Source organism: Xyrauchen texanus, chromosome 14, assembly GCF_025860055.1.
Source record: "Xyrauchen texanus isolate HMW12.3.18 chromosome 14, RBS_HiC_50CHRs, whole genome shotgun sequence".
NCBI classification, from domain to species: Eukaryota; Metazoa; Chordata; class Actinopteri; order Cypriniformes; family Catostomidae; genus Xyrauchen; species Xyrauchen texanus.
This window is the reverse complement of record NC_068289.1, coordinates 5,395,871-5,423,611: the sequence shown is the minus strand read 5'-3', so window position 1 is coordinate 5,423,611 and position 27,741 is coordinate 5,395,871. Positions and strand designations below refer to the sequence as shown.

General features: G+C 37.2%; 5 protein-coding genes across 5 annotated transcripts; all 5 read left to right on the top strand.

The window, feature by feature from the left end:
* The first annotated feature begins 929 nt into the window (after window positions 1-929).
* On the top strand, window positions 930-12,287 carry sgo2 (shugoshin 2). The gene is made up of 8 exons (XM_052143020.1): window positions 930-1,075; window positions 1,152-1,262; window positions 2,707-2,882; window positions 2,990-3,067; window positions 3,227-3,272; window positions 5,580-7,604; window positions 9,077-9,191; window positions 11,127-12,287. The coding sequence occupies exons 1-8, from the start codon at window positions 997-999 to the stop codon at window positions 11,236-11,238; spliced, it is 2,742 nt and encodes a 913-aa protein (XP_051998980.1). The 5' UTR covers window positions 930-996; the 3' UTR covers window positions 11,239-12,287.
* Window positions 12,288-12,333: 46 nt separating this feature from the next.
* Window positions 12,334-14,070, top strand: LOC127654544 (uncharacterized protein C2orf80-like). Its single transcript, XM_052141746.1, has 8 exons — window positions 12,334-12,374; window positions 12,683-12,764; window positions 12,904-12,974; window positions 13,090-13,180; window positions 13,270-13,347; window positions 13,548-13,635; window positions 13,745-13,854; window positions 14,002-14,070. The coding sequence occupies exons 1-8, from the start codon at window positions 12,334-12,336 to the stop codon at window positions 14,068-14,070; spliced, it is 630 nt and encodes a 209-aa protein (XP_051997706.1).
* A 1,058-nt stretch (window positions 14,071-15,128) lies between these two features.
* Window positions 15,129-15,990, top strand: crygm7 (crystallin, gamma M7). Its single transcript, XM_052143062.1, is given in 4 exon segments — window positions 15,129-15,175; window positions 15,177-15,222; window positions 15,224-15,367; window positions 15,613-15,990. Coding segments are annotated over 4 exon segments (510 nt in total). The 3' UTR covers window positions 15,886-15,990.
* A 4,112-nt stretch (window positions 15,991-20,102) lies between these two features.
* On the top strand, window positions 20,103-21,224 carry crygm6 (crystallin, gamma M6). Its single transcript, XM_052142825.1, has 3 exons — window positions 20,103-20,249; window positions 20,434-20,676; window positions 20,898-21,224. The coding sequence occupies exons 1-3, from the start codon at window positions 20,235-20,237 to the stop codon at window positions 21,171-21,173; spliced, it is 534 nt and encodes a 177-aa protein (XP_051998785.1). The 5' UTR covers window positions 20,103-20,234; the 3' UTR covers window positions 21,174-21,224.
* A 4,878-nt stretch (window positions 21,225-26,102) lies between these two features.
* LOC127655228 (gamma-crystallin M1) lies at window positions 26,103-27,159 on the top strand. Its single transcript, XM_052142904.1, has 3 exons — window positions 26,103-26,243; window positions 26,421-26,672; window positions 26,839-27,159. The coding sequence occupies exons 1-3, from the start codon at window positions 26,235-26,237 to the stop codon at window positions 27,112-27,114; spliced, it is 537 nt and encodes a 178-aa protein (XP_051998864.1). The 5' UTR covers window positions 26,103-26,234; the 3' UTR covers window positions 27,115-27,159.
* Window positions 27,160-27,741: the final 582 nt, after the last annotated feature.

Genomic DNA, 27,741 nt, shown 5'->3' with positions numbered 1-27,741 from the left:
ATATGGTCAGAGACGTGGACAAAATATGCAAGGGCCTACACAACCCTGATAGCTCTCCATTTAAAAGTTTAAATAATAAACTCAAATAATGACATTTTTACTTTAGAACATATGCAATAAAGTTTTAAGCACTGTATTGTACATAAGCACAATAAATCAAAGTGAATGCCATTAGCATGATCACAAACGTATTTAGATAAACATGATTTATTCATTTGGCACTAGTTTGAATCCTCGGCACACCCAGATAGTCGAGACATCTACTCACTTGGTTCATAACCTGAAAAGCAGACACAGAAAACAAAACAATATCATGTGAAATATGATTACAAAGACGTGAGTTGCAGCTTACCTTTCCTACTAAAAGCTGCCTATAAAAATTAATCGATAAATGATATAAAATTGAATTAACGTGCAAAACTCGTGAATGCAGGACCAAATTCATACCTCTGGGTTAGCTTCCAGTGGTAACCAGCGCTGGCCCTCCATCTCAGACTAAGCCCAGACTGTTATCTTAAATAAAAAAGATGGTATTACTACCCCGAGCAATGGTGTGTAACCGCTCTGACAGCTGAGAAGGAAGTTCAATGGAAAATGTGCATGCGGCTGTGTGAATTCAGCCACAACGTTAATAGGCAACCAGAGGAAGTGACTTGAGTTTCAAAATAAAAGTCATTGCTTAACGGTATAGTCTACGTAAACGTTACCTTTTATTTTTATTTACGGTATGAAAATTTATGACTGGCTCATTGTGAGAAAATTAACTGTTTTTAAACAATACTAAACACTAATCAAGGTTTTCAAACCATCAAAAGTTTGTGTTTGGTTTGCATGTCACATTTTAGCTTGAGTCCAACAGGTGGCGCTCACGACATTCTTATTCTACAAACGCCTTGAGCCGCGAAAGAAGAAGACATTTGAGATTCCGCGGTTGCATTGTTTGAGTTTAAATCGGAACGGAATTTTAAACCTGCAGTTTAATTCTCCTTACCTGTTATGTCAACTAAAATGTATTATAACAAGTATAAAAACAAACCGCGTCAAGAGTCAAGTTTGTCGTCTACTCTAACTAGTGGTGAGTAATCCAAACAGAGCTTTGTATTTGTAACGATATTTTTATTTTATTCAACAAAACGTTTTCTTTTCTACAGCTCCCAACGATAAAACATTAACAATGTCTTCTAAAGAGAAGAAGGACAACACAAGAATGGGAAAACAGGCACCATCTGTCTACGCAGCCAAGATAAAGACGAAAATTCACAGTAAGACATTTCGGTTTTACTCGAGAAATGCTCACCATTACTGTGGGCTGCATAATTTGTGAAAGAAAACATTTAAAGGAATAGTTTAGCTCAACCGCGAGCATTTGTGGCATAATGTTGATTACCACCAAACATATTTTTGACTTGCCCCTCCAGGTTAAATAAAGGAAAGCTCAGTGTTACAGTGAGGCAATGGAAGTGAATGGGGCCAATCCGTGAACGTTAAAGTACGCACGATTTCAAAAGAATAGCCACAAGACGTAAACAACATGTGTTAATATGATAGTAGTTTGATAAATTCGCTTGCTAACCTTTTCTGTGTAAAGTTATAGCCAATATTACAACTTTACAAGTAACAACTGTAAAAATTAAGATTTAACTTTAGTTAAAATAATACGAGTTTTAACGAAAAATGTATGTACAGTAAGTGATTTTATAAAATTATAAGCTTCACATTTAAACCCCTGCGATGGACTGGCGACCTGTCCAGGGTGTCCCCCGCCTTTCGCCCAATGTTAGCTGGGATAGGCTCCAGCCCCCCGCGACCCTGTACACAGGATAAGCGGTTGACGATGGATGGATGGATGGACATTTAAACCCTCCAAAATTGCCTCACTGTGACTTAAATTTGTGCTTTTTTTTGAAAGGAAAGGAGGGATGATTCTTAATTATTATTTTTGCTAATGAATGTTATGCCACAAATGCTGTTAATTGAACTTAAATGAATAGTTCACCCAAAAATGAAAATTCTCTCATCATTTACTCACCCTCTTGCCATCCCAGATGTGTATGATTTTCTGTCTTCTGCAGAACAAAAGATTTTTAGAAGAATATTTCAGCTCTTTTGGTCCATACAGTGCGAGTGAACTGGTGCCAAAATGTTTACGCTCCAAAAATGAAACAGGCCAGCATAAAAGTAATCCATATGACTCCAGTTCTTAAATCAGTGTCTTCCGAAGTGATATGATAGGTGTGAGTGAGAAACAGATCAATATTTAAGTAAATTTTTTCTAGAAATTCTTCTACCTGCCCAGTAGTTTGCGATATGTATGAAGAATGCGAATCACTAAAAACACAAGCTAAAATATTGATCTGTTTTTCACCCACAACTATTATTTCATTTCAGAAGATATGGAATTAACCACTGGAGTTGTCTGAAATACTTTTATGCTGCCTTTATGTCCTTTTTGGAGATTAAAAGTTGTTGTCACCATTCACTTGCATTGTATGGACCAAAATAGCTGCGTAATTCTTCTGCAAATCTTAATTTGTGTTCTGCTGAAGAAAGTAAGTCATACTCATCCAGGATTGCATAAAGGTAAGTAAATGATGAGAGAATTTAGATTTTTGGGTCAACTATCCATTTAACTTGTATTGAACCCGGAATATTCCTTTAAGGCTCCCCCATGTTGTGATAATAACTAGACCTTTCATGATCTCTCAGACACATCATCATTCTTCAAGCTCTCTTTGAAAACCAACAACAAGGCTCTTGCCCTGGCTCTGGTTGCTCAGAAGCATAGAAGTCGAGAGCTGGAGATGGATGTTGTGCGACTGAGGAAAGAAGTGCAGGCTCATAACTTTGATCTTGCCTTTCAGCGTCATAAAAACAAAGAATTGGTGAGTCTGTGAAGTTGGTCTATCTTGAAGTGAAAAGGAAGAACATGCATCATTTTTATTTTCCCTCATACAAATAATTGTAGTTAAAGTGTTTATGCTTTCTCTAGTTTGCCATTATACGTGAGTTTTATGACTCTTCCCTAAACTGGATGACAAAGGCAGTGGACATTTTTTCTAATGAAGAGGTAAGCTGTCACTTTTCTACTAATGATTTACTTTGTTTTGGTCATTAATGTCTATTGATGTTGTTGTTTGTGATGTTGCTGTTAGGACATTAGTCAGGCTTTGTTTATTGTTCACTATACCTATTTGTGAAATTGTCACATATACTATTCATTTTAAAGGTTCCAGAGAGTATAAACGCAGATGCAGAACACAGCAGCACTGAAGGTATGACAAGACATGTTGCTAGTACATGATTCCATAAAGGGTTCGTTGACCCAAAAAGGAAAATACTCTCATAATTTACTCACTTTAATGCCACCCCAGATGTGTATGACTTAATTTCTTCTGCAAAACACAAATATTTTAAGAAGATATCTCAGCTCTGGTCCATGCAATGCAAGTGAATAGTGTTCAGCACTTTAAAGAGCTAAAAAGCAAAGATAGTCATATCAATTTAATGCCTGGAGTCACATGGATTTATTTTACTATCTTCTAATGGGATACAATCGATTTGGATGAGAAACAGATCAATATTTAATAAAGCTGTCAGAATTAACGTGGTAACACATGCGATTCATTTTAAAAGTTTTAAGTTTTCTTAATCACAATGAACACATTTACCATTATTACAGCATAAACACAGGTGTGATGGGGGAACCTTTTATGTGTCTGCCCAGCGTTATTACACTGACTGTCTTAACCCAAGAGTCTAAGGGAGTTTTTAAAGTTTATTATTCTGTTTCTGTTTTTTCCCCTCGTGGGTGTTTTGGTTTGTATTTTTGTTCTTTATAAATAAAGCCCACATTCTTGCCTCTGCGTTTGGATCCTGCCTCTCTCTCTATTGTTTATTAACGTGACAAGTATTCAACATGAACAACATTACGATCGTTAGCGTAGATAATTTTTCCAAGAATATATCATGCAATTACATTCTTTTTTCAAATTGGCCTACAAAAGGTATCAAATTGACTCGTACTCTCAAGTGCCCATTCACTCATGCTATCTGCAGTGAAAGCCATTCACACATCTTCCCAAAGTAAGATATGCCTCCATAACCATTCTTTTGTCTGTATTCTCTTTTATAAACCCATCTTTGCAGTAGTATCAATATGACATCATAAATTACAATAACTGAGTGCAATCGGCACATATTATGGCCGCGTGTGCGCACATTAGCATCATAAATTCAGAATCTAAACTATAGATCTAAACTAATCTAAACTACTGCATTTATATTACTTTAAATCATCATCGAGTGGTTAAAACAGCTTCTTTTACTGACCTCAGTTGAATTCTACTTATAAAATGAGTCATAAATTCATTGATAACATATATTAATGTGACAATAGTTGAGGTTTTACTGAGCATCCTCATATGTCCCAACACCCCCCTGTTTCAACACAGTTGAGCGCTCACCACATTTTTAAAAGATGCACTCAAAGTGGGCGTGATCAGCAGCTGAGTGAGGGGTGAAGGGGGAGTGAACCCAATAACTGTCTGATCCAGTCACCTCAGCTTTATTTTATCAATGCATTTAACAGCATCAAAGATCCTCACAATTGCTCGTAACAGAATGCACAAATAAATTATACACAGTATCGTAAGCTGTTTTGTAAATGTACGTTTTATAGAAACTATGTTAATGTTTTTAGACGTATTCCAAGACGATGATTTACGAATATAAGTGCTTTGATCAGTTAACACACTGACATTAGTGATGGATGGAATTATGGATCTTGAATGGATGGATGGATGGATAACATTTGTGTCTGGGACAATCAATGTAAACTGCATCTAATGGGTCTCAGTCAGAGACACCGCACATCACAGCATATCTCAGATTACTCAAGTTAATAAAGCGTGCTGCGTGAACGGGTGGTGGGGCTTGCATCAAAGTACTATGAACTCTCTCAACTGACTGATGGCGCTTGAGAGTTTGAAGCGCTGATCACGTGCATTGGCAACGACGCGCTTGTCAAAGGGTAAAGGTCACACCTTCTCATGAATAATATCGAGAACACCCATGACATAGATTTGCTGAAATTCAATGGAAAGCCTAAACCATGTACGTCACGACATGTGATGTTGACTCAATGTTCATTTCAAACCCAGATGATGAAAAATCCCTAAATTAACCATTTTACTCTTGAAATTAAATATAAAGAATGTTGACTTTTTCTACAAACCTGTTAACATCTTAAAAAATATAGTGTTTCATGACTCTTTAAATGATCCTCTAAACGCCACCCACAGCGGTGTGATCATTGTCTGAATGCCTGAATGTTGCTCAACTGTTTAGAACTTCCTTTTACCCCTGAACAAATAAGAACTTCTCTGGAAGTATATATGATGAGAGTTAAAAAAATGTTTAGTGAACTATTCCTTTAAGAATGTCAACCAAGCTTTAATTTAGTTTAGTTTGAATGATTAGCATTATTATTTAAAATGTAACTTGCACTTTAGTCACTACATTACCTCCTGATGCTGTTATTTTGTATTTAATTTCCTATTCATTGATTTATTTCTTTTCAGAACAAATGTGTGAAGTGGAGGAAGAGGTTGGAAGTTTGCTGGATGTCTGTAAAAAAGACAGTCCAACAATGTGTCCAAAACAGGACTATGTCATCTCTGAATCAGTGAATACAGCTGTGATCAATGCAGATCTACTGTTCTATTGTTCTAAAAAAGTCAAAGAAAGGTCTTCCAGCCCAGAGAGGGACAATCCAATGCTGCAAAATACCCAATATTGTGCTGAAATGGATATGACCATTGCTGACTGTGGTGCTGAAATAGTGACAGTTGAAACAAACACAAGAAGAAACTCTAAAGCTATGGAAGAACATCAGGAAAAGAAGGATTTGTGTCTGTCAGGAAAAGGTAGTAAGAGTATATCTGCAGATGAAAAAGCACCAATTGATTCAAACTATACAGCACCTCTTTCAAAAGACAATGCAACACAACATTGCTCTCCTGCTGTCCAGAACAAGAAAGAGAATTTTCAGGAAAGTGATGAGTGTTTGTTTGGAGAAATGGAACCAATAACTGCACGCAGGAAGACTCATGTCACCTCTCGTCATACTAAAAGTAGCCAGCGCACATGTAAACAGAAAAACCCAGATCCAAGGAAAACTTACCTAATTTCCCAAGATCCCCCCAATGACATTTTAAATGATTGTTTTAGTGATCTTGAGGTTCAGAATTGTCAGAGAAACAAGGCAATTCCTTGGGATGGAAATCTTTCAGGCATAGCTGCTAAAAATAAAGCAAAGGAGGCTCATGCTACCCAGGAACCTAAAAGTCAAGGTGAAAATAACAGGAGAACATATATATTTCAAGATGAGCTAAGACCTCAGAAGAGCAGGAAGACCAAAGTCTCATCTCTTAATATCGATCAGGGGTTTGTACATGAGGATGTTGAATCAGCCAGTACTGTATACCCACAAGCTGCTGCTACTGATATGCATGTCCGTGAGCCCACAGGCCAAGTTAAAAAACATAAAAACAAAACACGAGCACATACACTTTCACAATTTGAAGAATGCAACGCACAGAAAAACAGAGGAACATTTGTTATACAAGCAAGTGAATCAATTGTCAGTGGGAATTCATCAGACATTTTGAATAAAACTAGTATATTAGAGGATGGTAACAGACCAGATGATTCAGAGGAGGTAACATCAGAAAGGCAAACAATCCCTCAAGTTATCTGTTTGGATGACATTACAGAACAGCAAAAGGATCAGGTATCAGGAGAAAACAACTATTCAGAAAGTTCACAGGATGTTCATAAGTATTTACCAGAGTCCTCTCAATTGACATCATTAGTGCCCAGTAAAGCTAAAAAACACAGATTGGTGACTGATAAAGTAGTAACAAAGAGGAATGCAACAGGAAAAGCCAAATCTAAAGCTGTAACAAGGAAACAGTTGAGCACAAGTACTCAAAGTAATGTTGGTAATTCAGCAACTGAAAAGCAAGATGTGACTGATATTGAAAATGGAGTAGAATACCGGTCTTTATCTCATACCTTGCAGTTAACAAGGAAAACTCATTGCTCAGTCTCAGAGGAGGACTTCAAGTATGAACATCATGCAAAAACCCATAAAGCAAACCTTGACATAAGTGCAAGCACTCCTTCCACTGTTGACAAGGCTGATCAGGCTAACCATATCAACATGGATGATCTTTGCATGAATATGGATCAAACCAACCATGGCCATGAGAGCATGTGCAGGAAAACGTACATTATTTCATCTAGTCATAATTCACCTGGCAAACAAACAAATGGCAGTGGGGCTTCCAGCTGCATTTCTGAATGTCATCTCACAAATGTATCAGATGAAGTTTTACCTTCAGTGACTTTAGATAGTTTCAATGGACACATAAAGGACCAGAGCCTTCAATTCACAGAGGAGAGGCCTCCCTGGGAGTCCATAGGCGGTTACACTGAAGTGCTCTCAGATGAAAGCTCTGCTCACAGCCCACAACCAAAAGCCCACTCTCAAACCTTGAACATTTATCAGGACCAGGAGTTGAACTTGATGCACCAACCTCCAGGTAACCTTTCTACGTAGAATATAGAATGAGTAATTAAAAATGATTCTAGAGAAAATAAATGCATTACAAATGATTGTGTTCTGAAAGGAGAATTAGTGCAAATGTACTTTTTAATACAGATATATCATTTTGAAACTGATTTTGCAATGGATTTTACCTAAATTTTTTCTTCTTCTTTTTTTTTTGACTTATACACTATACACTCACCTAAAGGATTATTAGGAACACCTGTTCAATTTCTCATTAATGAAATTATCTAATCAACCAATCACATGGCAGTTGCTTCAATGCATTTAGGGGTGTGGTCATGGTCAAGACAATCTCCTGAACTCCAAACTGAATGTCAGAATGGGAAAGAAAGGTGATTTAAGCAATTTTGAGCGTGGCATGGTTGTTGGTGCCAGACGGGCCGGTCTGAGTATTTCACAATCTGCTCAGTTACTGGGATTTTCACGCACAACCATTTCTAGGGTTTACAAAGAATGGTGTGAAAAGGGAAAAACATCCAGTATGCGGCAGTCCTGTGGGCGAAAATGCCTTGTTGATGCTAGAGGTCAGAGGAGAATGGGCCGACTGATTCAAGCTGACATAAGAGCAACTTTGCCTGAAATAACCACTCGTTACAACCGAGGTATGCAGCAAAGCATTTGTGAAGCCACAACACGCACAACCTTGAGGCAGTTGGGCTACAACAGCAGAAGACCCCACCGGGTACCACTCATCTCCACTACAAATAGGAAAAAGAGGCTACAATTTGCAAGAGCTCACCAAAATTGGACAGTTGAAGACTGGAAAAATGTTGCCTGGTCTGATGAGTCTCGATTTCTGTTGAGACATTCAGATGGTAGAGTCAGAATTTGGCGTAAACAGAATGAGAACATGGATCCATCATGCCTTGTTACCACTGTGCAGGCTGGTGGTGGTGGTGTAATGGTGTAGGGGATGTGTTCTTGGCACACTTTAGGCCCCTTAGTGCCAATTGGGCATCGTTTAAATGCCACGGCCTACCCGAGCATTGTTTCTGACCATGTCCATCCCTTTATGGCCACCATGTACCCATCCTCTGATGGCTTCTTCCAGCAGGATAATGCACCATGTCACAAAGCTCGAATCATTTCAAATTGGTTTCTTGAACATGACAATGAGTTCACTGTACTAAAATGGCCCCCACAGTCACCAGATCTCAACCCAATAGAGCATCTTTGGGATGTGGTGGAACGGGAGCTTCGTTCCCTGTATGTGCATCCCACAAATCTCCATCAACTGCAAGATGCTATCCTATCAATATGGGCCAACATTTCTAAAGAATGCTTTCAGCACCTTGTAGAATCAATGCCACGTAGAATTAAGGCAGTTCTGAAGGCGAAAGGGGGTCAAACACAGTATTAGTATGGTGTTCCTAATAATCCTTTAGGTGTGTGTATATGTCTTGTATACTTACAGTCTTGCATAATTTTTGTTTCTGGAAACAGTAGAAGACCGGGTTATGAAGAGTTTAACAAATAAAGACTGGAACATTAGCTCTGAATTTGGGAGATCACGAAGGAGAATAGTACCAGTGTCCTACAAAGAACCCACACTTAACTGGTGAGTGCCACTTTTTATAAATTAAAAGAATATTCCATGTTTGATGCAAACTGAGCTCAATTGACGGCATTTGTGACATAATTTGTGGCTTTCATTGTAAGTGCCTCACTGTAACCTTGATTTTTGTTTTAAAACTTTTTTTAAGAAAAGGAGGGATGAGTGAAAATTAATAAAATTTATAAAAAAAATATATTATAATGTTTTGGTAAGCAACCTTATGCCACAAATGCTTTCAATTGAGCTTAACTTGTATTGAACCTGGAATATTCCTTTAAGATGTTGTGTGTGTGCATATATATATTAGGGGTGTAAAAAAATATTGTATTATTATTGCATCGTACGATATGATGCTAACTATACATTACACTATATATTGTACGATACATAAACAAACACATTATAGTGTAATTTCAAACCAAACAGTGCAACGCTTAGAGCTGCGAAACAATCTTCTCCCCATAAAGGTGTGCTGAGCGCTCACAGGAAAAACAGAGCTACATATCTTCAGTACATGGGCGAGAAGAACGGTAGGTAGATTTTAGTGTTACAGCTTGTCGGATTTGCCAAACAATGGCGTTATGTCCTGGTATTTCAGTACATCAAACAAGTCCTTTTATTTACACCGACATTGCGCAAATGAGTCATAACTATCAAAAAAACATTATAAGGCAGTAATAACGGCAGTAAAGTTTACATGCAAAGTGAAACAGCGGAAAACGGCAAAAAAAAAAAAATAGTCTGTCAATCGGTTTTTGCTCAAGCCGCTAAATAATATTGGACTATGTACATATATCATAAAACCAGAGATCAGGTTCCTCTCGAGTTTTTTTAACCACTAAATAACATTGAAAGGAGTTTTTTCATTGCTACAGTCATTTCAGCTTGATCACTAGGGGCTTTCAGACATGAAGGCATGATTTTTTATAAAGCTTTGAAACTGTGTATTGTGAAAAGTGATCTACAAATATAAATTACTTGTGTAGACAATAGGGCTGACCCCAACCAAAGATTATCCTAGTCAACTTATAGTTGTTAGTTTAAGCCATTAGTTGACTAGTTGTCACATTTTTATGATATTCATTTAATTACTTAAATATATATATCTTTTTTAGAGTTCCAGGCTGAGTAAGAATGTTATCAGTAACATTGCTAATACTGTTCTACATTACAGAGAAATACTAAACCGTAACAATGATCTATGAGTGCTGCAAATGACCTCAGACATCTATATACTTGTTTTTATCACTTCATTATTTTAATAGCTTTTTCGGTAATTTGGAGTGTAAGTTTTTCATTTTTTAAATGCATTAATTTTCAAATGCAAAATCACTAAAGCAAGAATATTCAGCAATCCCTCAGCCCAGGGGTTGCTGATGTAATTGGCGGCTATATATTGTGAAGGAGGGAACAAAACAAATGTATTCACAGACATGATGTATCTTCCCGGACAACTAAATACCCGACCGGTAGAGAATGCACAGATTAAGTAGGTTCTTTGCCCAGATAGATGTTACCCTTCACTGTTGCAAAGCCATCTTTCAAGAAGTTAGACAACACACATTTTAATTGCACTTTTTTCAGTTTCATTAGAATTTTTTGTTCAAATAAATAAAAAATAAAGTTCAAAGTTTGAAATCAAGGTGTCATGCTTTAATGTGTAGGCTTAACTCAAACCCTGCTTAATGAAAATTACCCCATAGTACCATCTAGCTTACAACCAGCAGTAATACAGGTGTTCATCGGTTTCCTGTGGAGTATTTTGTTTTTCTGCGACCAACCGACCAATCAAAACTTGGTCGACCAAGACTCCTCTCATCGACATATGTTTGGTTGACCTTTAGGAGGCAGATGTAAACATGAAACAATCAAAATAAATAAATGCAGTGCTGTTGTTTATGTTACTTAGAGCTTTACTTTTTTTTTTGTTTTTTGCAGCAAAATGAGACGTGGGGACAAATACTCTGATTCAAAGTTCTTGAATTCTCCTGTGTTCAAAGATGACAAGAAGAAGAAACGAACTCAGGAAAAAGGAGTCATCTCACATTAACTGATCTACATCTTTTTAATTATTTATTCTTTATTTTGTGTCTGCTTTTATTCCATTTTGATGTGATACATGTGTTTTAATAGATTTTTTTTTAATTTTTTTTACTGAATTTAGCTGCACATTTCAGCTCAGTTTTAATCTAATACACTTGGTGTGAGAAAATATATATTTTTGAATTTTAGATGTAGAAACTGCTCTTTTTGTCGTGAGAAAAACTCACTTCTGCTTGCCGACCCATCTATAGTTTTCTTGGAAGACAGCTTTTCTCAAGATTATGTTGGCAAGTTGCACCTGTGTGCAGGGGTGTAGATTCCACCCCTGTTTAATAAATCGAAACATGTAAATTCTTCAAACTATAACACCCCCCCTCCAATGTTCAAGCCAAATCTACGCCCTTGCCTGTGTGTTATATAACTGGGCACTTGTGATTGACAAACTGAATGAATAATTTAGAGTGGACCGTTCACCTGAGATGTCTATTCTAAGATCAGGAGTATCTGTTTAACCAGTTTATACTGCAGTCTGAAAGCAAACCAGAACTGATATTTGCTATTATTTTGCAAACAGGTAGTTTTATTGTCAGTTTTAGGTAAGTTGTAAAACTTTTCTATGCATTTTCATGAGAAAGGATGCTTTTCTGGTTGAAGGGGTAAGTCTTTTTGCATCAAGGCAAAAAGCAATGTATTACATTCAAATTTTATGGGCAAATAGTTTATTTTCACTTTTAGCCATTAACTGTTTTAATTAAATTAATAATTTGTAGAGCATCTCAACTTGTAAATGCTTGGAAGTGTTAGTTTTATCAAATGCTACCGTAACCTAACCCTTGTCTGTTGGATACCAGGTCAAATGTTCATCTCACTTTTCCTGTTCATTGCTAGACAATATAGGGTTTATAGTTTGCATCCTGTGTTTAGTGTTTCCCTGGGCAGAGGATTAACTACTATGTTACTCATGCTGTTTTTCTATGTAATGTTTTTTTCATTGTTCCAAACATTACTTTGAATGGGATTTCAGTTTTTTTTTTTTTTCCAGACTGAATTTTAGAAATAAAGGCTTGTGTTCAGTTAAGTGTCTCAGCTGAGTGTCTGAAACATGGAGGCCAAGCGAGTAAGGAGGGATGTTAAAGCTTTGTTGTAAGTTTCATTTCATTACTGTAATATGGTGCACTGAACTGCATTAGGCCAAATGTGAGATCATAGAATTGACATGAAGCTTTGTTCAGTCTGTCTATCTACAGGATTACATGACTGTCACCATTTTAAGCGAACTGGTCAATTAATCACTGTAGGATACATTTCAAAAATACCAATTAAGTTTCATTGTACGCTTTGCTGTTTTTGCTATCCAGATAATACATTATTAATCTGTGCAGTTAGAGCAAATTTGTAAAAGCTAACTTGTAACTGCTGTAAGGATCTATACTTATTTAACACATTTTTAGGGGTGAATATATTGGACAAAGACTCAGAGAAAATGGTTTTGATCCAAAGGGGAAAGGCACTTCTACAATGTTAGATGATCTGGTAAGTAATCAGTATACAGTAAGAGCGACAGTGTAATGGAGCAATGTTGAGATGGAAAGAACCATTAATAATTATTTTGGGTTATTGTTAAAGCTTGTATTGCTTAAAATGTTATAAACGCATTTTTACATTCATATAGGCCCACTATGACTTGGCTATAAGTGTGGCTTTGTGGTGGCTCAATAAAGATGATGGGAAGAATGACGTCATGTGAGTAATTTATAGTACTGTCTAATGTGTATGTCCAATAAGATTACTGCTGTGTTGGCAGTGTGTTTTCAACTGATAGTTGAGCCTCACATTTGGCTTTGGTCTGTCTTTATAGAGGAATTGGTAGTCCAGGACATAGCCACCAGTACCCTAATCGCCTGGAAAGAGAGGCAATGATCCTTTCTTCCTTTGCAGGAATGCTTCTGGTAAGGTTCCACTATAAGGATAATTTAGTAGTGGCAAAAGCCTTTCGTGTTATTAGCCAAGTTGTATCATTATCCCCTATCATTTTCAGAATACATTACCAATAGAAGGCATTCTGTCTATGTATAATTGCAAGCCATCTGCATCTTACCCTCATAATCGCACTAAGGTAAGTTCATCGTTGTTCGTTATAGTTCATTGTTTGTGGTGTAAATGTCATGCTGGATGAGAATTAGTGAGATAAACGTACAAACTGAAAATTTGTATGTCTCTTTAGTCCCTCACATAACTGTTTAGACATTGTCAGTTTATGTAAATACATAAGGGTTTATGAAAAGATGAGTGACCTCACAGTCTTTTCCTCAACAGGGTAATATTGTTCACCCATTCTCCCTCTCCTATCATCCATTTGCCATGCTTAGTTCATTCAAAGCAGTAGACCATTCAAGACAACACAGTATGAGACCTTTTCATTTGTGCAATATAATATACTATAAATTAAGAAAGTGTTCATTAAATAGAGCTAAATGTTATTGTTGTTATCAATTTCTTATTTCTCTTTAAAGCACAGGTGCTAAAACGCTGGATCAAGGAACACAGTAAACGTGATGCCACTGCAAGAACAGAGACACTGGAGTCCCCCTCCTCGTCGTCCTCTTCTAGCTCCTCATTTAATGTGAGTTTCAGTCAACTGAAGTTCATTCTGTTATTACCAAATACACAGTTTAGTCTTCACCACTTCTCATTAAATTGAGAATTACTGCCATCATGTGTTCAGATTGTGAACTGTAATTGTTGCAGCTATGTTTTCTGTCAAATACAGGACAGTGAGGACTCCTTTAAAGATGAAACAACACACTATGAGGGCTCTCAAGAATCTCTGCAGGAGTAAAGACAACAGCTGTCCTACAAGCACATTTTTATTTGTATAAAATATTAAACATTTTTAACGTCCTAACAGGTGTTTCATTATTTAGAGATAATCTCAGTCATCATGTAGCTTTTTCATCAAACATATTTTGACATTTTATGTGGTGAGAAAATAGACTTTTATTACTTTTGTCAAAACTTTTAATTATTTTATCAAGACTTCCTCACAACCAGATAGGGTTAATAAAGCGGGTTTTGTTATACACACAAAGTTTGTTTTCCTGACTTTTAAATATCTGCCGAAGATGTTCATATCTTTAGCATATTCAGGTAATGGAAGGTGTGCATATAAATTAATTCCCCTATGCATTCTAATTATAAAGTAGCTGCTGTGAACAAAGAAGATACAATGTATACATGCAGTGATCAAGTTCTTAGACAATATAAAATGACCTGTAAGAACTCATAACTTTTTGGGACGAGTTTATTCATTCTCTGCTATAAGCAATGATTCTATAGATCATAAAACATTTAAGTATCTGGATCAAAACAGAGAAGGCAGTTGAGGTCAGTAATTTGCCAGCTACGAATTTTGATTTGATGAATCAGGGCTTTTAAATCTATGGATGGGATCAAGAGGTTGGCAGCACCACCAGGATGCCAAATCCCAGTCATTGAAATGACAAATAAAGTTTGATCCACCAAATGTTGATGGAGGTTTATAAAGCAGACCTCATGTCTTAGTTTGTTTGACTATTTCTCTTCTTCAGGACTGATTCCCGGTGCTTCCTTCAATATGAGTAAGGTAAATGAGACATGGATAAAACATTGTGTATTATTTTTGCATTTCTTGAAATAGATTTGCATTTGGGTCCAAATACATAACAAGAGAACAAGAATTTGCATTTGCCATTAGACAGATGCCAGTTAAAATGACTAATATATTGTATGTATCTTTGAACAGAAATACACATAACTCATACCGTTTCTAAAAGCTAAAATGTGATATCAGGACTATGCAGTTAATAGCAGAAGGCACTGCTTGCCTCATTATTGCTTTGTGACATTTCTTGCTTTCAGATGATCTTTTATGAGGAGAGAAACTTCCAGGGTCACTCATATGAGTGCGACAGATTGCCCAGACATGAACCTTCATTTCAGTCAATGCAACTCTTATCAGAGTGAAGAGTGGCTGTTGGGTTCTATATGAGAGACACAACTTCTCCGGTTTCCAATATGTAACCAGAGGGGAGTACCCTGACTATCAGTGCTGGATGGGCTACAATGACACTATTTGTTCCTGCCAGACCTTTACCTATGTGAGTAATGCTAATGTGAATGACCAAAGCTTTGCAACTGATGAATTGCTGTTTACATGATTATTTTAGGATATTGTCCTGATTACATGCATATGATGGGAATGAACGATTGCATCAGGTCCTGTCGGATGATTCCCATGGTAAATTCTGATGCTTATCCTTACGTAAATACTATCAATGGTCTTGTTTTGATATAGATAAATTAAAAGCACTCAGCCTTATCATTCTGTTCTTTTCTTCATCAGCATCATGGTTCCTTCAGAATGAAGCTCTATGAGCGTTCTGACATGGGTGGCCACATGATGGAGCTTATGGATGATTGCCCCAACCTCATAGAACGCTTCAATATGTCTGACTTCCATTCCTGCCACATAATGGATGGTCACTGGCTCATGTATGAGCAGCCCAACTATATGGGCAGGCACTTCTACTTGAGGCCTGGCGAGTACAGGAGGTACAGCGACTGGGGTGGAATGAGTTCCAGGATGGGCTCCATCAGGCGTATCATGGATCTCTAATGAAAGGAGTCCTTGTGAAATGTCTGCTGTATGCCTTTTTTCAAACACTAAATAAAGTGGTGTCTGTGCTCAAGTGAATTCAGTTTTGTTCTTGCTCTCTCTACCTAGAGGGGTCACTGCCTGACAATGACACTTGCTATAGGCGCTGCCAGACTTAATTTCACTGCTTGGAGTGCTGAATTAAAAAACAGAGACATTTTTACCCTAGAGTGTTCTCTCTGCTTGTAATGCACAGTATGTTAGAACATGTGAATTACCAAGGCTAAACAGATGAAGAGTAGAAAACTGAATATATGTATCATAATCATATGGCTTATGCTCATTATGTTGTTCATATAGATATTCATATAGTATAACTGTGCTGTAAAATTGCTATTGATTACAAAGTGTGTTGGATTTACGTGCACCAGGCAGCAAACATTCCAAAGGACACACAAAGCAATAAGCTAACCTTCTAGAAGAAGGACCTTAGGGCCTTTACAGGCCTTAAAGCAATGAATCTGTACATTTGGTGCCGAAAGTCTCCCAGCTGCATCCTGTGACCCTTTTCCTGAACAAAAGAACTGTGAGGAAGATCGCATTCCCCTCATGGAGTCCTCTGTTTAAAGACTAAAGCTCCTTTTAGGGTGTTGATTTGAGATAATTAACGCGTGCCAAATGCCTGGTCAAAGCGTCAACCATCCTGCAAAAACAGCATCTCAAACTCAGGGAGGCCCATTTTAACCCATAAGACACTGACATAGGCCACACTTAGTTCTCAGTTTACAACCTTCTGAACATTTCCACACAGGCACCGAAATTTTGAACTCTCTTTGTGTGGGACAAAGCTTACAAGATATTCTTCCCAGGCATAGCCTGACTATATAATCTACAATAACAGACAATCAAGCATCATCATGCTCTAAATTAACTGAGTAACTATTGTAACTTTGAATCTGGATGTCCTAACACATGGAACTAACATTGATCTTGTCCTTCTCATATGTATATCTATCATAGATATTGTCAGACTACCTCATGTAATGTTATCCTGGCTTTCTCTATATGATTTGTTCTTATTACTCTTTTAATCACTTATCATGAATGTTATTACCATTGCAATTATTATTATCACTACCCTCATGTTTGGTATCTATGAAGTCCATAGTTAATTTCCATAATGTTGATGTTGGGTAAAATCATATAACATGCATTGTATTGTTGCTATAAAAGTTTAAGACTGAAATACCTTTAGTCAGAGCAGGAAAATTGGCGAAAGCATCTAACAAGAGAATTATATTCTAATTAACTTAGCATATCTTTGCTTAGCACGCACCGCAGCAACATGCATATGAAAGAAATAACTCATCAACTGTCAAGCAACCAAGTACAGTATTTCCATGTCTCGCTAAACTGTTTTATTATTAGATAAAATCAATAATGCTTCAATACGAAGGTGAAACTGTTAGACTGATGGTTTGCTAAACTTCATATATTGCCCTAACTCAATATTCTGCATTTCCAGTATTCCAAATTTAGTTTTCTTTACTGTGTGTGTGTGTGTATGCACTAGATCAGTTTATGTATTAGGTTTAGAATAGTTTAATAAAGTCTTGTTTGTACTTTATGCTCATAAAGTTAATGTCTGAAATGGTCCGATCCTGTTACTTGCTTATAAACAGTGTTTAAGCTAAATGTAGAATATTATTTCATTGTCCACGAGGTGATATTCCTTCCAGATTTGATAAAGACGTTGGCTTCAACATATCGGTGCACGAATATGTTGATTGCATGTTAAATATTAATTCTGTTAGATTCCCTAGATATTAAATAATTATATAGGGTGGTAGGAGGCACCTGAGGAGGCTACAGGAGGTGGCTTTTCCTCATTTTTGTATTAAGCAATTTCACTTCAAGCACCTGCTAGAATAGCACTGGGGATGTGCTCTTTCCTCTCCAGGAGGGAGAGCACTACAGAGACCACATCCGGAGGGAGGTTAATGTGGGAATACCTCACATGGACTTACAGACAGGGAAGTTCACATACGGAATGTTACCACTGGGAGCACCCTATCTACGGAGAGGGTACGCAGCAGCAGTGTCAGGCCAGGCAGAGTCAGCAAGCTCGTCCCTGGGTCTCCTGTCCCAGTGCCGCTTCGAAGCCCGTACGGGGTTCTTGGTGGCCGGTTGATGGGTAGGCGTTGCTGCCTTCCTGCAGGAGGATCTTCTCAGAGAACAGCGTGCAGGCTCCGATGGTGGGAGAGCCGGGGCCGACAGGAGGACGGATGCCTGTAGGATGTGTTTAATGGCCTCCGTCTGCCTCTTCACCATCGAGAACTGATGGGCGAAGTCCTCGACAGTGTCAGGGTCTTTAAGCGCCTTGGCCTGGTTAACCTGCAGGATGGCCATGGCGTGCAGGGCGTGTAGATTAGAAGTATTTCAGTTAAAATGATGTGCACATATTGAACAGATTTATGAGATACAACAGATTTAACTTTATGGTCCAGAGATAATGATAGACCTATCAGATTTATGTGTTCAGGTATTATAAATGCAGTATAAGTTCATATATTAAAATATATCTGGAAAATTATGATCTAACGTGGATTTACTTGATAAGTTTGTGCCTGGTAACAGGTGCATGTAAAATGTCTAGAAATATAATTATTAGCTTAGCATGAAGCTAAATCTTCACATGACAGTTTACACAAGGGTTATTTCTATTTTGGCTGCCAAACATGTGACTGAGACTTGTCATCTGCCACCTGGATAGAGGTGATTAACTGTGTCACAATGAGGACCTACTAAGTAGTGGGTATTAGGTATTCCAAATTGGGAGAAAAAGGGGATATATATATATATATTTTTTATATAAATTAAAAATGTAAAGATAAAATATGACTTAGATATGAATATTAAAGCAATTTACAGGATTTATCTGTTCATTATGTGATGAACATCAGAAAAACTATTCCGAGGAAAGTGAGAAAGGCCATATGAATGCTGTTTACTTTTTATACAAGATATTAAGAATGGATTTACAATAAATGTGCACACATATGGACTAATTATTATTATTATTATTCATGTTTGTGTTTAAAAGATAATTTTCTATGAAGACAATCATTTCTAGGGTAATCAGTATGAATGCAGAGGTGATTGTGCAGATATGCTCTGCCATCTTACCTGCTGTGACTCAATCAGGGTGGAGAATGGATGCTTCATGATCCACGAACAACCGCATTTCAAAGGCCAGCAATACTTGCTCCAGAAATGAGAGTTCCCAGTTCTGGTTGGGAAAAATTACAGTATTAGTCTTTGACAGTGAGTGATGGCATCTTAACTTTCCGATAGCCATGTTGGCATTTTGCAGAGCTACAGCTGCGCAACACAGGGTCCTAGTTTATCACTGTATTAAAACCTAGAAGCAGCTGTGTGATTGCACAGCATAAAATATTGTCATCACAAGGAGAAAGTAATAGGGGTTGGAATCAGTTTGCTCCTTTCATGTAATTACCATGGTGATTATACTAATGCTTTAATAGACTAATTTATAGATTCTTATTTTTATTCATTCTGTTTATTTGAGAGATCTATATTGAAAGAAATTATAAGTTCACTTAATCAATGTAGCAAGATAACCAACCCATGATGAGTGAGAAAGTGTTGTTTCACAAAATGATTTTGCAAGGTAATTGGTGAAAACAGGATCTTCTATGAACTTTCCAACTACAGAGGCAGGATGTACCTCATAATGCCTACAGAAAACCCCAGATTCAATGAATGGGGAGGCAAGAGCGTCTGCATGGGTTCCATCAAACGGATCATGGATTACTAGAGTTAACTTGATCATTCTTCGCTATCATAAAATACTAATTAAACAAATGCCAATTCTTAAACATGATTGCACTTTCCTTTTATTTTATGTTGGTTTCTCTAATAACTCTCAACAAATTATTTTATGATCTCTAATTATATATCTTACATCCAGAGTTGTATTACATACATAGGTTATATGAACCTTTCATTAGTCAATTGATTCTATAAGATATCTTTCTATAAATTCTTTAATGCTTTTGCATTCATTAATTGTGCTGATGCCAGGCAGAGTGAGCATCTGCCAGCTAGAGAGGATGAGGTCCTGTGCATTTTGATGAGTATGGAAAAACTGCACCAGAGCCAGGCCAAACATAACCAGATTGTTTAATTGCCCCCCTGCTTCCAGCCCCTATTACTTTCTCCTCGTGATAGATTTATTTGAATGACAATACTTTATGCTGTGCAATCACACAGCTGCTTCTAGGTTTTATAAAAGACTGTGATAAACTAGGTCCCAGTGTTGAGCAGCAGCAGCCCTGCAAGGTGCCAACATGGCTATTGGAAAGGTAAGATGGCATCACTCACTGTTAAAGACTAATACTGTCATACGTTATGGTTATAAATTCTACAACAGTTGCACGTTCATATTATTGCTCTTGCCAGGCCATGGAATAGTAATGGAGAGTTAAAAGTAGTCTGCATCTGTCAACTATAGAACTATTTAACTATTGTACCTTTTATTTCTATCAGATCATCTTCTATGAGGACAGGAACTTTCTGGGCCGCTATCATGAGTGCAGCAGTGACTGTGCAGATCTGCACCCCTACCTTACCCAATGCCACTCCATCAGGGTAGAGAGTGGGTGCTTCATGGTGTATGAGAATCCCAATTACACGGGACAGCAGTACTTCCTGCAGAGGGGCGAGTATTCGGACTGTCAGTGTATGATTGGTTTCAGTGACGATATCAGATCATGTCGTATGATCCCAGTGGTGAGTATCCAAACTGTGGGACCATAATCCAGCAAGTAATGATAAGGAATTATAAAAAATAGCAATTGTTTTTCAGAAATGAAATGAATTTATATAAACCATCCAATCATGCACAGAGTTCTCAAATATAAGTGCTGTGATATACTTGTCATATAAGGATAAAATATATTAGAAACTGTATGTTCTGTACTCAGCACATCCCAAATGTATTTTTCTTGCAGTACAATGGCAACTACAGATTGAGACTATATGATCAGGCTGATATGGGAGGTCAGATGATAGAAATAATGGAAGACTGCCCAAATATCACAGACCGCTTCCACACAGCTGACATCCATTCCTGTCATGTGATGGATGGCCACTGGCTTCTATACAAGCAGCCCAACTACAAAGGACGAATGTACTACCTTGGACCAGGTGAATACAAGAAGTACAGTGACTGGGGAGGAACAGACCCAAGAATTGGATCCCTCCGAAGAATCACCACATTCAACTAGACTACATTAATTGCACTGCAGCATGCACTAAATAAATTCTCTTGACAGAAACCTTTGCTTGTTTTGGTGATTATATCGCTCTAGTGTTTTCATGTGAAATAAATGTCATCATTGTTAGATAAATCATTGTTAAATTCTAAATTAAATATCTTTCACTGACCTACACAGAGTTACATTTTCTATTGTAAACCTGGTCACCAGACTGGAAAACATTAATTGAAATATTCAGTAAAGTAAAACGGTCTATCACACAGTTTATACTTTTGGCTGAACAATATGGGGCTCAATCTGGATTAACTGTGCTCATTGGAGTTAAATCTATCAATACCATGACTGTCAAACACAAAAGCTGCCCTGCTATTTAAAGGCACATTGACCCCAGAAAAATTACAGGACCTTTTAAAAATCCATGCATTTAAAAGTGGTACAAATGTGAAATCAAATGCCATATTCCAAGGGAAAGGGAAAATGTATCAAGCTGTCTCTCCTAAACATGTATTCAGTGATCGAATTGTAGCTTTATGATGTGAAGAAGACAGAATGAGAAGACAAAATCATTCTTAATTAAATTATTTTGTATTTGACAGTAAGTATGTTATTCTTTGTATACTGGTAGGGCTTTGTTATTAAGGGGTAATTTTTCACCCTTAATCTGCAATACTGCTTACAGGTTTGTGAACAGGTTAGTCATTCTGCATAACAAATGAGTACTATTGCTACACATATTGTTAAATGGCTGTTTATGATAATGGAACAGGAAAATTAATTATTTTCTGCTTTTTTAAAGTAATTGGTGTAGCATTTACACCTTGTGAAATGAATAGTACTTTAGACAAATGTAAAATGATGTGCACTTAAGAAGAAAAAACAACTGTCTTTTTAACGGCCTATAAAAAACAGTTTTATTCTAGATAATGGTGGTTTCCCTGATGGTGGCTGGCTGCCATGTTGAGATCACATGACATTAAAAATTTACTTTATTCTGAAAACCTGCTGTCTTTGGACACTTTCGAGTGTGCAATTAATTATGACATTAGTAATAACATGCTTGCAAATATGGTCTTTCTGCAATGTCATCGGTAACTGAATACTTGTGGTTTTATGTGGCCAGTGGTGGCTCAGCAGTTAAGGCTCTGGGTTACTGACAGAAAGGTCGGGGGTTGAAGCCCCAGCACCGTCAAGATACTACTGTTGGGCCCTTGAGCAAGGCCCTTGACCCTATCTGCTCCAAGGATGCTGTTTCATGGCTGACCCTGTGCTCTGACCCCAGCTTAGTTGGGATATGTGAAAACAACTGCATTACATTGGCTCTGTACCTGTACACTGCACAATGAAGTTGAATCTTAATCTTAACAAATATCGGCAACTGGGCTTTTAGCTTTTTGCTCATGTTGCACTAGCCTGTTGTTTTTAGATTTTTAGCCATTCTGCTTGCACTTACTTTATTTCTACATATATTTACCTTTTTTTTTTTTTTTGTCTGTATGGTAATGAGGGGGTGTGTTTTTTTACTTCAGGTGTTGTAATCAAGCTCAGTCACAGTGACATCAAAAATTAAATGCAAGTCTACAAACTTAAAATATAGCCATAGATGGGTGTGGACATGCATTTAGAAATTGTAAAATATACCTGTAAACAGACCAAGTCAAATAAGAATGAATGAAAATGACCCAAACCTTATATCACTGTTTAATTAACTGTATATCACTGTAACTGTATGTGCCTTTAGAGACGATACCTTTTTTTTAACACTGGAGTGGTGGACTATGGAGTGACTATGGAGTGGTGTAGTGGGCTAAAGCACAGAACTGGTAAGCAGAAGGTTGCCTGTTTGATCCCCACAGCACCACTATTGTGTTCTTGAGCAAGGCACTTAACTCCATGTTTCTCCGGGTGATTGTCCCTGTAACAAGTGCACTGTAAGTCGCTTTGAATAAAAGCATCTGCCAAATGCATACATGTAAATGATTCAGGATTTGTAAAATGTCTGAGATGTCTAAGAAAATGTTTATAAAATACAATTCAGAAATATACAGCACATCTCACATTCACAAAATCCGATTCATAAACCCAAAATATAATTCACAAATATACAAGTGGGAGCACAAATATTTCCCCAATTTCCTACACAAATACTTTTCATTTAAATAAGGTTTTAAAAATATGTATCTATCAAGTTATTGAATTAATTTGCATCAAAACATTTGTGAATGTTACATTTATTTATGGATAGTTGAATCTGCATTTGCAAATCGTCACATGTGTGGATTGCTTTGGATTTGTGTGAGGCTATTTTAAGATTTATTTTTTTTTAAGTCCTCTTTAGCCAATCACATTGATCTTTTATTACTGGATCATTTCATGTGAACACACTGATTTTTGTCTCCTAAGGTACATAAAGTATGTACAGTAAATTACTTAAACACTATGTGAAGAGTCGTGAATGTGAGCGTGAGTGGTGGTGGTGTAGTGGTCTAAGCACATAACTGGTAATCTGGTAATCAGAAGGACACTGGTTCACTGGTTCAAACCCCACAGCCACCACCATTGTGCCCTTGCTCCGGGGGGACTGTCCCTGTAATAAGGGCTCTGTAAGTCACTTTGGATAAAAGCGTCTGCCAAATGCATAAATGTAAATTAATAATAAGGAGGACATGAAGACCAGTTGCTCCTCTCAGGTAGGGGAATTTAATGGGCATGCAGCAGTGCTCTTAGCTTCAACAAATAACAAAACTCTCAGTAACAGTGAACACAAAGTTCTCTAAATTCAGGGAACATGCCAACACTGGACTGACGTGTAGCTTTCTCTCTCCACCACTGCCCGTGGTGTGGGTGTTTTATCCGCTCTCCCCGTGCACACTAAAATTAGAGACAGGTGTTAGACATCATTTGCCTCAGGTGTAAGTGCCCTTACCGCTTCCCTCTCTCTGGAAGGGCACTTGACCACACGCCCGCTGTCACACACTAATATAAGACTTTGGTCATATCGCCCACTTGTAAGTCAATCATTCAACACAGATCATTAATTCCCTGTTTCACCCCATTGCTCCCTTAACATACAGTATTTTTCAATTTCTAAATGAATGTAAACATCTGTCTGTGACTATATTTTCACGATGGGATTGAGATGCCTCTGGATGCTCCTTGCAGGGTACTCAGCCTTACAGGCTCCATATGGTTAGGATTAGGGTGGGGGTGGCGTTAGGGCATCTGCTGCCTCCCAGGAACAAACTGAGGACCTTTTGTACAACGGGCCTATATTTCAAGTCTGTAGACTTGCATTTCAGTCAATCACAAGATGTTTCTGTGGCCTCCAAGCTTCATTCTGGAGCACTCTAAGCTCGATTGCTATGCCTGAAGTAGAAAACATGCCCTCTCAATACCATACGGACAAAGAGATGTATAAATATATAAAATATGGAAATAAATAAATGTATAAATACATAAATAAGGACAAAAATGTATAAATACTCATTTATGTCACATTTGAAAATGAATTAATTTATTTCTATGTACACTTTTTTCATTTCACTTTCACATTTCTTTGCAAATATATTTACACTACTATCAGACTTTGCCCTCCATAAAAGAGTGGATGAGATTTGAAATTGAAAGATTCTTTAAGATTAAAAGTTATCCTATTGTTGAATAGATGCAGCATAAAAAATATAATATTTCAAATAACATAAATTCTCACACACTCACTGACATTTTTATAATAGGAGAAAGAAGCACAAAATTTGTGAGAGGTGTATAAATTAGCAAATTAATAAATAATACAAATGAATAATAATAATAATGAAAAAATCTAAATGTAAAACTATGTAATACAGAATATCTTTTAATATTGTTTTCAGTTATCCCATTATTCTTTTTATTATTTAATTATTTCACTTGAATTACACTAAAACATTTCTCTGTTGTTGTCACATGCACAATTATTTTGAGTGATAAAGATAATGTCACTCTACTGTACATTCACAAGACATTATATCAAAGTATGTCATGCTTTTACATTTACATTTATGCATTTGGCAGATGCTTTTATCCAAAGTGACTTACAGTGCACTTATTACAGGGACAATCCCCCGGAGCAACCTGGAGTTAAGTGTCTTGCTCAAGGGTCCAACAGTGGCATCTTGGTGGTGCTGGGGCTTGAACCCCCAACCTTCTGGCCAGTAACCCTGAGCCTCAACCACTGAGCCACCACTGCTTTTATTTTATTTAAATTGACTCCCCCAAAAAATGTGTATACTTCAGTGTCATGTATAAGTAAAATATTTAACAAAAATAAGTTTGTTAGGTTTTGAATGATCAAACAATATTTTCTTTAAAATCATTAAGTATTTGGACAATTTCTGGAAGGTAAATTAGATTTTGGACACTTTCTGGTGGTCAAACATTAGTGGATCCTGTCCACAGACTTCATACTTAATTTATTTCATAATCACCTAGCACCAAGTGGTTGAAAGTAGTAATGAGAATGTTTCAGAAAAGTGAAGTCAATTCTGAGGAAAAGGCCTAACATTTGTTTAGAGAAGCCACTTGGTTTGATATTTTGTATCTATGACTTAAGTGTGCAATAATACTATTGAGGCCTAGGTATGTCCATAATGAAGGGTTAAGGGGAAACCCCTTTTGGAGTGGAACAACATTTACATTTACAATACCTGGCAACACTTGTAATTAGCTCTTTAACCATGATGTGATTATTTCAATTCAAAATGTCTTTATTTAATAAGAGAAAAAACTGCTTGTCATTATGCCTCTTTTGATATTCAAAGAACTTTCGCTCTGGGTGTGACCAAAGCTCGTTCATACTATATAGACAATGCATCAAAAGCTGCCAGAGATGTATGGATGACAACTATTGTTTCAGTTTACAAGACCTATTCAGCAGAAGCCATACTGCTTGTTCAGTACTGCTTCATCAGCTTTTGGTATTTGAATGACAATAAAATGTAGGCCCCTGGATTTTGTATATAAACCACCATCAAAGGCTATCAAAGTACAGAAAGTACAGTGAGCTGAAGCACTGAAGAGAAACAACACACTACCACGATGGGCAAGGTAATGGTGCTTTAAACAAGTGTAAATGCTTAACTTTTCAGAGAAAGTTGCAGGTTCATATTGCAGTCATTTGCTTAACTCTTTTAAAGGCTTATATGAAACTATTGCACACTACTATTGCAAACTAAAGTGATTTATTTGTTTAAAATGATGGACCTTTTTTCATCACATGGACAGATCATCTTCTACGAGGACAGGAATTTCCAGGGCCGCAACTATGAGTGCATGAGTGACTGCTCTGATATTTCCTCATACCTGAGCCGTGTTGGGTCCATCAAGTTGGAGAACGGTTGCTTCATGGTCTATGAGCGCAATGGCTTCATGGGCAACCAGTTCTTCCTGAGGAGGGGCGAGTACCATGATATCCAGCGCATGATGAGCATGGGCATGATGTTCGACACTATCAGATCTTGCCGAATGATTCCTCAAGTATGAGTCTCACCTATGCTAACATGATAATATGATTGCCACTTGGTCTAAATATAGCATTATGCTGATTTTCCGTAAACAGCCATACAAGGAAAAATGAATTGTTTACAAATGTATTGCTGCTAAATAATGAATACACTCCAATTAATCTTTCTTTGTTTTACAGTACAGGGGATCCTTCAGAATGAGGATTTATGAGAGGGATAATTTCGGAGGCCAGATGTACGAGCTGATGGATGACTGTGACAGCATCATGGAACGTTTCCGTATGTCTGACTGCCAGTCCTGCCATGTGATGGATGGTCACTGGCTCATGTTTGAGCAGGCCAACTTCAGAGGCAGGATGATGTACTTTAGGCCTGGAGAGTACAGGAGCTTCAGGGATATGGGATACAGCAACATGAGATTCATGAGCATGAGGCGTATCACTGACATATGCTAAACCTCAAGAATGTAGAAAACAAATAAAGTGTTATTTTCAATCCTAGCTAAACTGAGCTGTTCATTGTGTCATTGGATGACTGACTGGCTTACTTTTTAAAAGGGGTCATACTGTCCTTATTGTTTATCATTTTATTTCTTTCCCCTTGCGTTCCACTTATAATGTTAGGTTTCTTAAGCCAAAACATTTGTAATGTAGTTTTAAATGACTGTTTTCTAGCCTCTCTCTAATTCTTAGCATTATACTCACACCTGAAAAGAGTAGTAGAGCTTACTCATAGGTTCTGACAGGTCCAAAAGTTGAATCTACCCCATCCTTCAATTACAGCCTCTTTTTCCGCTAAATATGTTATCCTGCCATTTCTTTATTACTTTAACACTGAATCAGTATCATTATTGTGTAAATGTTGGCGGTTATGTGTCAACTGTTGGACATATGACACTTTAGAAATCCAACAATTTCAAAATAAGCTTAATTTCAATCGATGGCCTTTCTGGACTGGGGAGAAAGTGTTATTCTAATTATTCTAATGATAAAGTGGGCCTAGAGTTTAGTTGAAAACCCAGAGATGTTCTTAAATGGGAGATATCAATCTCTCTGTCTGTAATATCTTTGTAATGTAATGCA

Coding starts and splice junctions, on each gene's coding strand:
- sgo2 (XM_052143020.1), top strand. CDS start 997: ATGTCAACTAAAATGTATTATAACAAGTATAAAAACAAACCGCGTCAA. Junction 1,263..2,706: donor GATAAAGACGAAAATTCACA/GTAAGACATTTC, acceptor ATGATCTCTCAG/ACACATCATCATTCTTCAAG. Junction 7,605..9,076: donor CTTGATGCACCAACCTCCAG/GTAACCTTTCTA, acceptor TTCTGGAAACAG/TAGAAGACCGGGTTATGAAG.
- LOC127654544 (XM_052141746.1), top strand. CDS start 12,334: ATGGAGGCCAAGCGAGTAAGGAGGGATGTTAAAGCTTTGTT. Junction 12,765..12,903: donor CTACAATGTTAGATGATCTG/GTAAGTAATCAG, acceptor ACATTCATATAG/GCCCACTATGACTTGGCTAT. Junction 12,975..13,089: donor GATGGGAAGAATGACGTCAT/GTGAGTAATTTA, acceptor CTGTCTTTATAG/AGGAATTGGTAGTCCAGGAC.
- crygm6 (XM_052142825.1), top strand. Junction 20,677..20,897: donor CATGTCGTATGATCCCAGTG/GTGAGTATCCAA, acceptor TTTTTCTTGCAG/TACAATGGCAACTACAGATT.
- LOC127655228 (XM_052142904.1), top strand. Junction 26,673..26,838: donor CTTGCCGAATGATTCCTCAA/GTATGAGTCTCA, acceptor TTTGTTTTACAG/TACAGGGGATCCTTCAGAAT.